The 12,792-nt window shown below is 42.4% G+C and overlaps 2 protein-coding genes across 9 annotated transcripts in view; both read right to left on the bottom strand.

The window, feature by feature from the left end:
- Positions 1-2,562: 2,562 nt before the first annotated feature.
- Positions 2,563-6,695, bottom strand: buc2l (bucky ball 2-like). Of its 2 annotated transcripts, XM_049565115.1 has the most exons (3): positions 4,480-6,695; positions 4,284-4,391; positions 2,563-2,669 (listed from the first exon to the last, which is right to left on the bottom strand). In XM_049565115.1, exons 1-3 carry the CDS (start codon positions 6,599-6,601, stop codon positions 2,641-2,643), a joined length of 2,259 nt encoding a protein of 752 aa, XP_049421072.1. In that variant the 5' UTR covers positions 6,602-6,695; the 3' UTR covers positions 2,563-2,640. The 2 variants fall into 2 exon arrangements, with proteins under 2 accessions (XP_049421072.1, XP_049421073.1); XM_049565116.1 differs by lacking the exon at positions 4,284-4,391 and having other exon boundaries at positions 2,627-2,669.
- A 4,153-nt stretch (positions 6,696-10,848) lies between these two features.
- Positions 10,849-12,792, bottom strand: part of buc (bucky ball) — a 13,170-nt gene continuing 11,226 nt past the window's right edge. For all 7 annotated transcript variants that reach the window (XM_049565167.1, XM_049565168.1, XM_049565165.1 and 4 more), the window contains 3 exons: positions 11,337-11,438; positions 11,193-11,246; positions 10,849-11,074 (listed from right to left, as the gene is read on the bottom strand). In XM_049565167.1, coding sequence (XP_049421124.1) covers positions 11,215-11,246; positions 11,337-11,438 — 134 coding nt within the window. In that variant the 3' untranslated portion in view covers positions 10,849-11,074; positions 11,193-11,214. The remainder of the gene's footprint in view (positions 11,075-11,192; positions 11,247-11,336; positions 11,439-12,792) is intronic.

Genomic DNA, 12,792 nt, shown 5'->3' with positions numbered 1-12,792 from the left:
GCGTTGGTTGCAGCATCCCAGATCATCAGCTGCAACTCAGTGGTAAGGAGAGGAGTTGAGCTGCCATAGGAGCAGAGAAAAAGATTTGCTGCAGGAGCTGGTATGTACAACTAGAGAGTGAGTGGGGGGATATTCTCCTTTAACCTGGATAATATTCAGCACATCTCACGTTTTATTCATAAAATGCTAGATTTGGAATAAGGTCAAATTGGGAATTCTGAAAAATATCATATTTGGAATAAAAGTGGAATATTAGTGTTCATGTAAACATTGCCAATGATCAGTGTAACATGCTGATGTATAGCAGGTGTAATGTTTATCATTTTATAATTTAGCCCATATAAGTTCAGCAGCAGAAAGCTTTTTAATTTGTGTGCCATTGTTCTCCAGAATAGTCAGTATTAGGTTTATACTTAAACTTGTTCAGACCTATTTATATGGTATATTGTCCGACCGCATCAAAAATCAAAAGTGCTCATAGTTTTTCTGAACATCCACACTGCGAGGCAAAGTGACACTGTTTAAATATGGAGATAGGTACAAACACTTTCAGACAGCTTCTCCTGAAAGGCATTTATAAAGGTGTGAAGTAGGTGTGAATGTTGGATTGTTGGCTTGGAAAGTTACAGAAATACTGGGAAACTGCCCCTCTAATCCAACTTCAGAGAGGTGTGGGGGGTGGGGGCTTCTGAAAACCATCCGACAATCAGGTCTGATAGAAGGCTTTGTCATTTTACAATTTGTACATCCTCCATTCTTTTACTTTCCTCACCTCCTTTCCTTGTGTCTTAGTCCCTCCCACCTGAAATGCAAGTGAAAGAGACAAGTAGGAGACATGAGGGAGAGTGTGGAGTCAAGGCAACAGGCATTTAACAAATTGCGACATCTTTGCCTCAGAGTCGTCATTTTAAAGCGACGTCAATTTTAAAGTGGTGCACAGCTGATGACAAGCTGTGTGTCAAGCCGGTCACTCCTGTTTTGTACACCACAAGTGCAGAAAAGACTTCCACAAAAGATACACCTGTGCACCCTTGATCATAGCTCCTCCGACAAGCCGCATTTTAGAAATTGATACACACTTCAAGATTGCGTGCTAAGATCAATTTGCAGGCCACAGACGGGAAAGAGAGGAGATGAGCAGGCACAAAATAGAGAAATGAGAGAAGCCCAGAGTACACTGGCCCCTTTAGGCATCAGACCTTATTCAGCAACACTTTATGCAAATACAATGTGGTTATTTACATCTGTAATCTTATTAAATATGCCAGTAAATTGAAAATTTGCTGTGATGTAAAATTCTGTGCCCCTGACACAGTTGGTAAATATCCCCTTCAGTTTATTGTGTCAGCTAATTAGCACGAAACACAAAGTACAGCTGAGGCTGACGAGAAAGTTATTAGTCCTGCAGATATTTGGTCATAAACCAAAGTACTGTACAAGTTAAATGCCTGACCTGATGATGGCACAAAAGAAAAAGTCAGAGAATCATCCTGAGGGGGATGTAAATGTGTGACCATAATTTCATATCAACCCATCCGACAGTTTTAGAAACATTTCACTCCAAAACCACAAATATCTGCCTCATGGTGACGCCTTATGGAAAAATAAGAGGATTCACCTTTTGGGGACCGTGAAAAAATGTAAAATGTCATGATAATTCATCCTAAAGCTGTAAAGATATTTTAGTCGGACCAAAGTGGAAGATAAATATTGACCGGAAGCCACACTGCAAGCCTCATTTCAAGGGGAAAAAAACAAGCGAAACTGCTTTGAAACTGACTTTTTATTAAACAGATAATTGATTTGATATTTTCCCAGCAATCAGATGTTACCGAATTTATTCCATTTTGTCTCTTTGTTCATGTTACTGTCCTTATTAAGGAGCAGCTGAAGATTAGAGGCTACATGCAACTCTGTAATCAAAAGGTCAGCGCTTTGATCCCACTGTGAGACCACCAGACTCACCTGAACACGATGATTAACACCTTAACATTCACTGAGTCATTCCAGATAAGACTGTCACCTAAAAGGTCTTATGCAAATATGTGATCACAGCGGCATGTTTAATGAATTATGTGCAGATCAGAGATGAAAGCTGTCAGATGTTCACTTCAGAGATTAAATGAGTTTGTTATAAAAAGGACAAAAAGGAAAATGCAACAGTGTCCACCTGAGGAAATAAATTGTCAGACTGCATGTGGTTTAGTTTCTAACCCTCCAAACTTTTCATTACTGACTTTTGTGGATTTACATTTAAATTCACATTATATAAGACTCTAAGACACTAAGTTTTTCTGTGATCTATGCAGTATTAATGCATGCGTCAAAGACACAGTTCAATAATACAATGGCCTGATTGGTTTTATAATAATATAGAAATAGTTCCATCTAGTGTACAAATACAATTATTACATCAGATTTACTCCCCAAACATTATAACAGTACTAGGAAAACAGGAACTGCAAAACAAACAAAACTCAAATACTCCATGTATTATAAAGTTGTGTTTATTTTAATGTTAATAAATAGTGAACATTGTGATTTATTTAACAATTAACTTAGGTGAAAATAATTTAAATAAAGTGCACATTGTTTAAAAAAGTGTGTTTTTCACTTTGTTGAATTGTGCTCTTGTGCAAATTAGCATCTTGTGTCTTTTCTATGAGTTCCTGCAGAGAAAAAAAAAACAAAAACACACACATTACACAACGTGTTAAATATTTCATCCGCACTGTGTATTGCTTTACAGAATTTTTCTACCTCTGCTCCACTGGTTGCCAATCATGCTTTTCCACCCTATTTATCAAAGTTAAGGATCTATACGTTGATGTTGTTCCCTAACTTGCCTGATGACACACCTCTTGATGCATTTCATGCTCAGGTCCATGTGACAACAGTTATAATTTTATGTATTTACAATCAAATTCAAACCTTGTCTTCAACCTCTCTGAATCTTGAAGGCTCTTGGGGAGGAAGACTAGGGGCAAGAGTTCTCTGAAAACTGCACTGTGAACATGCAAATTATGTCAGTAGGTGTATAAATAGGCATGATGATCTATAATAAATGCAAAGTGAAAAGGTTTTAGATCTTAATTTACAGGAAGTAGTGAAGACAGTCTTCTCAAACACGTCAGTAGTATGTAGAGAGGTGAAAAGATTTAAGATTTGTGTACAAATACAGACACTAAATGAGATCGAGAACACAGAAAGTGACAGTTTATGTTGAGACCAATTTATCATGTTTTTCTATGTTCTTCTCGCTATTTAGTGCCTGTATTTGTGCACACATTAAAGGAATACCTCACCCATCAAATGACCATTTGTGCATCAATTACTCACCCAGTGTTATGTTGAAGTGAGATAAAAACATTTCCCCTCGCATGCCTCTGGTAAACGAAGAATCCAAAAACAGAGAAAGATTCATGATGAATCAAGTCATGAGGGTCCAACAGCAACATTATATGAGAACATCCGTTTACAAACTCTCACACAACTCATGCAGTTTAATCCAAGTCTCATTTTTCCAGTCGTATGCTCAGTACCTCCCAAACAGACAGCCCTTTCTGACAGGAAACTGAACAAAAAATTAAACTTATCTCTGCTCTCTTCAAAGCCAGACTCCATTGACAAAAACAGTATTTTACCTCGCTGAATACAGAAGCTGTTGGTCTACCACTGACTTAATCAATTAGTTTATTTGCATTATTGTGTGACTTGGGTGTTTTAAAGTTAGTTAGACCCAACAGAGTCAAAAACATAGTCAATAACATAAACTAACTGATCGAGGCAGTGGTCGACCAGTAACTCCAACGTTCAGGGAGGTTTTTTTTTTGGTTTTTTTGTCAGTAGAGTCCAGCTTTGAAGCAAACATAAATTAAGTTTCACTTTCTGTTATGCTCCCTTGTGGAAAGGACTATGTTTGGCGAGTACTGAACATATGACTGAATGAGGCTGTGATTATACTGCACTAGTTGTGTGAGTTTGTAAATGGATGTTTCCATTGTTTTGCTGTTGTAACCTGCTCTCACCTATGACTTTAATGCCCTTTTTGGATTCTTCGTTGACTGTGAAGGAATGCGAGAAAAGCAAATGTTTCTTCATAAATTAAGTAACACAGAGTAAGTTATTGATATACACTGGTCATTAGAGGGGTGAAGTATTCCTTTAATATATTTAACGCTCATTTTTCTGCACTCAAAGGCTCCGTTCCTCTGTGAAAATTTTGATTTAAATGATGTTAAGCTGAATTTACAGTACAGTAAAGTAAAATACCAAAATCAAACCTTGTGACTGTGGTTGTGATTTCTTGTGTTTTTTAAAATGTGGTGATCTGGCTTCATTCTTGGCGCTGTCACTGTCAGGGTTAGGAATCACTGCTTTCTGTGACCTCTCTGTCAGGTGAGAAGTTGTACATTTACTTACAGAGCAGCATGTTAAGGCTTAATCCTCCTGATATCAAAGTAAAAAACATTTGTTTACCTGTTCGCCATCTGTGTGTCAGGTAAATCTGATCCATTGTCCTCCATTTGTCCTGGAGGGAAACTGGCACGGCACAGTTCTCGTCCATCTCTCGGATGGCGTTGCCATGGGGACAGTGGCGCAGCTTCTCCCATACGACAGTCTGATGCTGTGGCTCATTGCACACACAGTTCCTTTCCCTCAGCTTTGGGTACATCGCTGCAGGACATTTCTCCACATTTTGCTTGGAAGCTAGTGGTCTCTTGTTGTGCTTCCTCAGATGATCAGACGACCTCCAGCGACATGCGCCATTCTCAGAAGATTCCCCCTCACTGTTGTGTCCGTGATGAGGGCCACGGACATCAGGACCGGAGCCTTTTCTCATCAGATGTTTCTTGGAGTGAAATTTACAGGCTTCACATGTTGGTAAGTCACTCCACTGTTGGAAAGGAACAGCTTTTCTTTTTATGGAGTGACCGTCGAGTCCTGGACTGACAGGCGTGCAGATACTGCTTTTTGCCAGACATCTGGAGCAAAGTCGCTCCCTCCTGGATGCACAGGGGGTGAATGCATTCTCATTGAGATTTCTGTTAAGACAGCATTCATGGTCAGAGAGGCTTCTCCGATCCACCTTCCCTTTGGGTTTGTACCTTTCTTTTGGCTTGCGGACGGTAGGTTGTTCTTTGTAGTCTAGATCTAGTTTTCTTCTTCTGGTTGGCACATCTAACACACGGCTGCTCTGAGGTCTGTTGTGCTTCTTGGGAGTTGGTGGCATCTTGCTGCAGTACACACTATCAAAATCAGCAAGCCAGCTGGTTGAAGGGAGGTAGGCGGGCAATGATTCAAATGAAGTGTCTTGGTGATCTTGGACGTTTGTTTCTCGTCTATGTTGGTTTTTTTCTGCCTTAAGAGGTGAATTATCCAACAACGGCAAGTTGGGTGCAAGAGCCACCTCTTCTGTGTGGGTCAGCTCAGTCATAGGAGCGTACTCTGAAACAGGAACATCCATCACGGTGCACATATCAATTTCAGACACCATCTCAACTGTAGAACCCTCTTCCACAGTGGGAACTATGTCCTCCAGTTCATCCTCTGCCAGAGGAGGCATCTCAGTCATGGGGACAACCTCTTCTACAGCAGCCTCCTCTCTCACCGTCAGTACATCTGCTGAGGGCACTTCAGCTTCACCAACCAGTGTTTCATCATGAGACTCTGTGTGGCCATTTTGGATCAGCGAGTCAGGGGAGGGAATCACAGTTTCCTCCACTGACCAAACAGTGGACTCCATCTTCCACAGCTCATCGAGGTACTTGGGGTCGAAGGGCAGACGAACGACTTTCACATGAAGATTCTTGGATGATGTGTTCAGATCCTTCTCACTGCTCGCCTCCTGAACGTCACTGTGAGCTGCCACTCTGGAACCAATGTGATCAGAGGCAGCAGTCACAGGGTCCATCTGGTTCCTGGACTCCTCCAGAGCAGGGATCTTCTCACCACTGCTTGGCGTCCCCACTAACAGGATGTCAGGACAAGCTTGGAGTGCCTGCTCTGACTGGTCTGCAGGAAGGCACTGTCCCTCATCCTGCAGCACACGACCCTGGAGGACAGAGCTACTGCACTGGACGACGTCTTGGGAAAAGCTGTGGGATACTTCTGCAGTCTCATGAGCGTGCAGGAGTTGCAGTCCCACTGGTGTGGTGCAGCACTCAATCCTCACCTCCTCTGTCTGAATCACAAAGCTGCCATTTGGTGGCATCCTGGTGGTGGAAGTGGGCACTGTGTCCTTAAGCTCCAGAGAATTATCCCCGTTCTGCACAGCCAAGGCTGGTAAGAGCGGCTGACCGGTGAGGACAGTGGGGCTGCTGTCGCTGCTGGGGACTGGGAGGCCACTGGAGGCCCCAACTTCATTGGAACCTGGAGTGCTGGTCCACTGGGTTGCAGACAGTGGCTCTGTTTGCATCTCAGAGCTGGTCATTTCTCTGGTCTGGTTGTTGTGCTGGTAGCGGAACCTGCGGGAGTGGTAGGCCATGGTCTGGTAATACTGAGGGTTGAGCATGCGTCGGTAGTCCGTCAAATGGAAATGGGTATGGGGGACAACAAAGCCAGGTGGCTCCATGTAGGGATTTGGCTGAAAGTGGGGCATCACTGGTATACCATAACCTTTCAAAGCAGAAGAAAAAAAATATTAGTTGTGGCCTAGACAATCAATTCTGTGAGGCTGTACTTTGGGCACTGCGGTTATTATTTGCAGTGTGGCATGGTGTGTTGTCCTGTTGGGGGGGCCTGAAGTTAGGTATTTGGTCTACAATAGGCCCGTTTTCACTTTAGAAGTTCCTGGTACTATTTGGGGGGCAGGAACTACTACAGGAACGTCCTCTCGTTCGGCCCTCTCAACCGCCGTGTCTCCACTGAGAGAACGGAGTATGAGGAAGGTTCCTGTAAAGTTACGGGCTGCCTCTGGATGTGACGTAATCGTTGCGCGACCATTTTGACCGGGGCGACGTAGGGGCGCCGTTAGCCGTTAGCGGTGTGTGTAATAACTCACTAAATGGCCCGTGAAAAAAATATTTTTTCCAGCGGATGTCTTAGTTACAACATGATTGAGCTAACTGGAGTAGTTTCATGCCGAATCCGACAACAGGAGGCTTTTAACAGATGATGTCCTGATGTTAGCTTTGCTGCTGCTGTTAACTGATGCTTTCTAGACATCGTGACTTCCCATAACTGAATACATACCACACATATCAACACAAAACTGCTTTGCTAGCTCAATCATCTTGTAAATAAGATATCCGCTGGAAAGAATATTTTTTTCACGGGCCATTTAGTGAGGGTTTTTTTTACATGGCGGCGGAAGCTATATGAACGAGCTAACCCTCGTCTGCTGAGTTTTAAAAATGCCGGCTATTTTGTTGCTTTCTGTTGTCGTCCTATCCCTCCTTGAGTATATCCAATCAGCACCAAGTAATCCCCAAGCCCCAGCCAGGAGTCTTTCGGGGCCGTTCTGAGTACCTACTCCGAGGCAGGGACTTGTTTAGCCCCACAAAAGTTCTGGAACTCTGTCCTTTGGGGGTGGTTCCTGCGGTGGAGACACGCACCAACGGCCCCGGCCCCGTAAAATTACCCCGAAGTTCCTGCAGTGGAAATGGGCCTATTGGTGTTTGGGTGGGTGCTATGTGTCAGGTGGTATCCATATGAATGTCAGCACCAAAGGTTTCCCGGCAGAACATTGCTTCTAAACAAGGTGACCAGTGTTACTTACCTCTCACTGTCAGTGGTTTTAATGTTGTGGCTGATCGGTGTAAATCGCACCTGGTTCTGCAAATGAAGAGTCATTTCCTGCTGCCGCCATATCTAACGAACAGTAGTCAATTCTGAATGTGATGAAGGTATGTATCTCAGTTTTGGCAACAGAGGGGAGAGCACTGGGTGGAGATGAGCTATGTTTTTTAGATGGAAGAAGGCAGTACTGGTGATTTAATTGACAGGTTTTTCAAAGGAGTGGTTGCTGTCAAAATTTGCTCAGAGGTTGTTGACAGGGGCGAAAATCCCATTTCATAGTTAGGGGGGACAATAAACAGTAAAATTTTAGAGAATGATTCCAGGGGAGACAAGGAAAAAAAGTTGTAGCCTGTCTTTTATACAGCATCTTTTACCGCAATTTGACGCTTTAATCTTCTCTCTATCTCTCCAACAGGCAGAGTGAATGTTTATACTAACTAAACTAAAACTAAAACTAAAACTAAACATTTCCTGCAATTAAACTGGTAAAGTGGTTTATAAACAGTGTGCTGTGAGATCTGCCGCTGCGCACCTCACAACCGTGCGTAATAGTCGCGCGTAATGACCTCTCCTCGTCTGCGTGTCTTTGATGTTTGTCTCACTGACAGGAGGAGAGCCTACAGACAGGTACCCATTAGCTACGCTCCATCACAACCGCGCGTAATAGTCGCGCGTAATGACCTCTCCTCGTCTGCGTGTCTTTGATGTTTGTCTCACTGACAGGAGGAGAGCCTACATACAGGTACCCATTAGCTACGCTCCGTCACAACCGCGCGTAATAGTCGCGCGTAATGACCGCTCCTTGTCTGGATGTCTTTGATGTTTGTCTCACTGACAGGTGGAGAGCCTACAGACAGGTACCCATTAGCTACGCTCCGTCACAACCGCGCGTAATAGTCGTGCGTAATAGTCGTGCGTAATGACCGCTCCTCATCTGCACGTCTTTCATGTTTGTCTCACTGACAGGTGGAGAGCCTACAGACAGGTACCCATTAGCTACAAGCTGCTCCACCACTGACTGCTCTTGTCCTGTCCTCTCTATCACTAAACTCTGAGCTTAATCATTAGCTTTTAGCTTAGCAGCACTTGTAATTGAGTAGGCTTTTGAACAATGCAGGAGAAATGTTGCAGACAGTTTATATTATCTGCCTGGGCCTGGGGCTTGTTGTAACAGTAAATGGGATGTGTTGTAACTTGTGTAAGTTAAACTGTGTCTGTGTGAGTGAACATCTTACCCTGTGATGCTCGATGTGGACAGCGGTTCCAGCCACACGCTGCTACTGCTGCCAAGCAGCCCCACCCTTTGGAAAGAATGTGGGATATACCACTACTAGAAATGGGAGGGGAGGACTAAATCTTTTAAGATTTAAATAGCACATTATTATTATTATTATTATTATTATAATAATGAGCACCGCTTACATTGTGCTTTTAATAAATACTACTGCATTGTTCAAAAATTATTGTGTCTCAAATGATTCTAGGGGGGTACAGCTTTACTGAAGGGGGAGTCATGTCCCCCCGTCCCCCCTGGGATTTATGCCCCTGGTTGTTGAAAAGGAATGCTGAGTGAAATTAAAAATGGTGGGGCAGAAGTTTTGAATGGACCAATGATGATTATGTCAAAATTTTCACCGTTCAGTTTAAGAAAGTTGGCTTGCATTCAAGATTTGATTTCATTAAGGCAGGTAGTCAGAGTGGAATGAGTTTCAGTGGTGATAGATTTAGTGGAGATGTAGAGCTGGACATCAGTGGCATAGCAGTGGAAGTTGAGACCATGGCTGTGAATGATGTTACCCACAGGGAGCATGTAAAGGATGAATAGGAGAGGACCAAGCACCAAACCCTGGGGGACACCTTTGGTGTGAGGAGCAAGGGAGGAAGTGCAGTTGATTATGTTGATGAACAGCTATCAGTTTGTGAGGTATGGCCTTAGCCAGGAGAGGGCAGTACTGGTCATGCTGAGAGAGGATTCAAGGTGGGAGAGAATTGTGGGGTTGATGGTGTTGAAGGCTGCTGTAAGGTCGAAATAACAGCTGTGCAGGCATACTGGTAGAGTAACATCTGATGCTTCAAGCGTAAAATCCAAGGTGAGCAAAACCCTAAACTGCTGTCTGGTATTACTCAATGCTGTTCAGATACAGTACATGTAAACCAGAAATCCTGTCTTTGAATACACCCCAGGACCCAGTTGTTTAAAAATGATAATCTGAATCAGAATGATGACAAAATCTTTTTGTTTTATTTTTTTTTTAAAGAACTAATCTGAAAGGCTTAATTGAAAGGCTACTTTATTACTGTAACAGTTAAATCAAATTCAAAAAATAAAATAATAATAAATATATATATTAAAAAGTTTAAAAATTTAAAAGTTTTATTGCATTTTGTTCCTGAAATGGACCCTTCTGCTGGGATCAGGATAATACTGTTTTTTCTATAAACAATCTAGCAGAATTTCAGAAGCAGGATCACACCTCAACCGTGTCACTTCCTGCATGAATACCCACCAAACCCGTTCCTCCTGTTCCGCTCTTGGATTCTTCGCCCCTCTTTCACATGCCGTTCTTCTTCCTTTTTTCCTTTACTCTACGTAGGGTCCTGAAGGTGTATGTCGTGCCCAGGTGCTATTCCCTGTCAAGCTTCCCCACAATGTATCTGGCAAAGGGCATGAGCTACAAGCAGTCCAAGCCTTGCACATCAGTCATGTTTCTTCTTGAATAAAACCTTTAAATGCATCTTGTTAATGGTGTGGTCTTTGCTAGTGAATATTTTGATGGGTATCACATTCTTACTAAAAAACTTTTGAACAACACATACTGTTCCAGATTATAACCAAGACTGAATTATGTGATTCAGTCCAATTTTAGAATCCTTGTTTTCTTTTGGACAACCCATTTTCACTATTTGATCCAGTCAGATAGCTGAAATCCGATCTGATTACTTCTGAATAACCCGGCCCAACCAGTAACAACAAAGATGGACACTGAACGATTTAAATTTCTTCTGACTATAATGCCAGCAGTTACAAGATGTTATGATTTCAATTGATTCAACACAAAGTTTAACTAATAACAATATTTTATTGGACTGGCCCCGAATTGTGGCACAACATCATCTGCAATTTCTTTTGACAACAATCTAGAACCTCTCAGCCCATTTTTCTTTTTGTGAAAATTATAAATTATGGGTAGTGCAAGGCAGTATCACTGCAAAAACTTTTTTTCTTGAACTTTTGTCTAAACAAAAATATGCTTCTTGTGCAGTGCATTTCACCTGGTGCGCTAAATATTTACATAACACATTTTCCTGGAACAATTACAACTTGTGGGGGGACCTGAGGAGGAAAGACAACATGTCATTAAACACAGAAGTTTGAACATATGAAATGTATGAAATGTATATTTATGCAATAACAATGCTCTTGTGTGTAGTCCCGTTAGCATTTTACCTACAGTTCAATACACTTTTGGGACATTAACATCTTGGTTCTCCTCTTGTCATAGAGCCTGAAAAAGACAAAAGTAAAAACAAATTCAAAAGAAAAGTGATAGTCAGGTCAGTGTTACCAGTGTTGGAAAAGAAAATAACAAGTTAACCTCTTTCCCAGTGTGATGGTGGCAGATCATCATCATCATCATCATCATCCTCATCCTCATCTCTTGGCCTTTGGTACATCACTTTCCTCTGACTGCTCCTCTCTATCCAGTGGACAAGTGAGCACAATAAATACCAGAGGCAAAACAATGGAAACATTTCAAGAATGAGAAGAAGCATGCATTATATCTATGAATTAAAAAGAAAATCACAGCAAAATGTACAGTGGTGGAAAAAAGTTTTTGGACACCCCATGCATTTGTGAAATGCTGCATTAAGAATCACTCTTAGGTCTTCAAGTGCAATTTCTTTTAGTACAGTCACAGCCAAAATACTAAATAAATCCTAAAACCATTAAAAACTTAAAATTGATTGGTTCCATAAAAATACATAAGAAATTTTGAGTATTGGGTCATTTTGGTACCAGTGATGAAGGTCGTTCTTTTTATTAAAAGACACAATTTTTGTTGCCAAGCTTCGTGTCAACATAAAGCCAGCACATTTGAAAGTTCTTCAGACACAAAAATGGCTAAAACAAGGAACCTAACGCAGGAAACACGCCTGAAGATAAAGATTCTCAGCCAGGAAGGGTACAGCTGCCGCCAGATAGCCAGGAAGTGCAGATGCAGTCCTTCAGCAGTTGGATACACTCTGCAGAAATACAGACGAACCAACAGCTTGGAAGACAAACCAAGATCTGGGCGTCCAAGGGTTTCTTCAGCAAAAAATGACCGCATCCTGATCTGCATGTGCAGGCAAAACCACCAAATGACATCACAGGAGCTTCAGCAGCAGTGGTCAAACCAAACTGGTGTCCAGTGTTCCACCCGCACTGTACGTGGCCGACTTTTAGATCATGGCTTAAGGTCCTACAAGGCTATCAAGAAGCCCCTGATCAATGAGAGACAGAGGTTAGCCTGGCGTCGTTGGGCCCAGGCACACAAGAACTGGACAGCCAGGAATTGGAAGAAGATTTTGTGGTCAGATGAGTCCAGTTTCCAGCTTTATCTTCCTCCTACTAATGTGAGGGCACGCAGGAGGCCAGGCGAAGCATTATCTCCAGCATGTACAGTACCTACTGTCAAGCATGGTGGAGGCAGTATCATGGTTTGGGGATGCATGAGTGCTGCTGGCGTTGGTCATCTCACTGTCTGTGATGGCACATTGAACTCTACCAAGTATTGTACCATTCTAAAACCCACATGCTCCCTTCTGCGCTGCACTGTTCCGTCGAGGTAAAAACTGGATGTTTCAACAAGATAATGCCCTTGCCACACATCCAAGGCCAGTAGAACTTGGCCGCAGGAACACAGTATCCAGGTCTTAGAGTGGCCAGCTCAATCCCCGGACATGAGCCCCATTGAAAATCTGTGGTGGATTATCAAAAGGTCTGTTTCAAAGCATAAACCAAAGAATTTAGAAGAATTAAAAGCAGTAATTCAAGAAGAATGGGACAAG

This window comes from Epinephelus fuscoguttatus, linkage group LG21 (genome assembly GCF_011397635.1).
Source record: "Epinephelus fuscoguttatus linkage group LG21, E.fuscoguttatus.final_Chr_v1".
Taxonomy (NCBI): domain Eukaryota; kingdom Metazoa; phylum Chordata; class Actinopteri; order Perciformes; family Serranidae; genus Epinephelus; species Epinephelus fuscoguttatus.
Note: the sequence above shows the minus strand (reverse complement) of the source record. Positions and strands in the feature narration are given on the sequence as shown.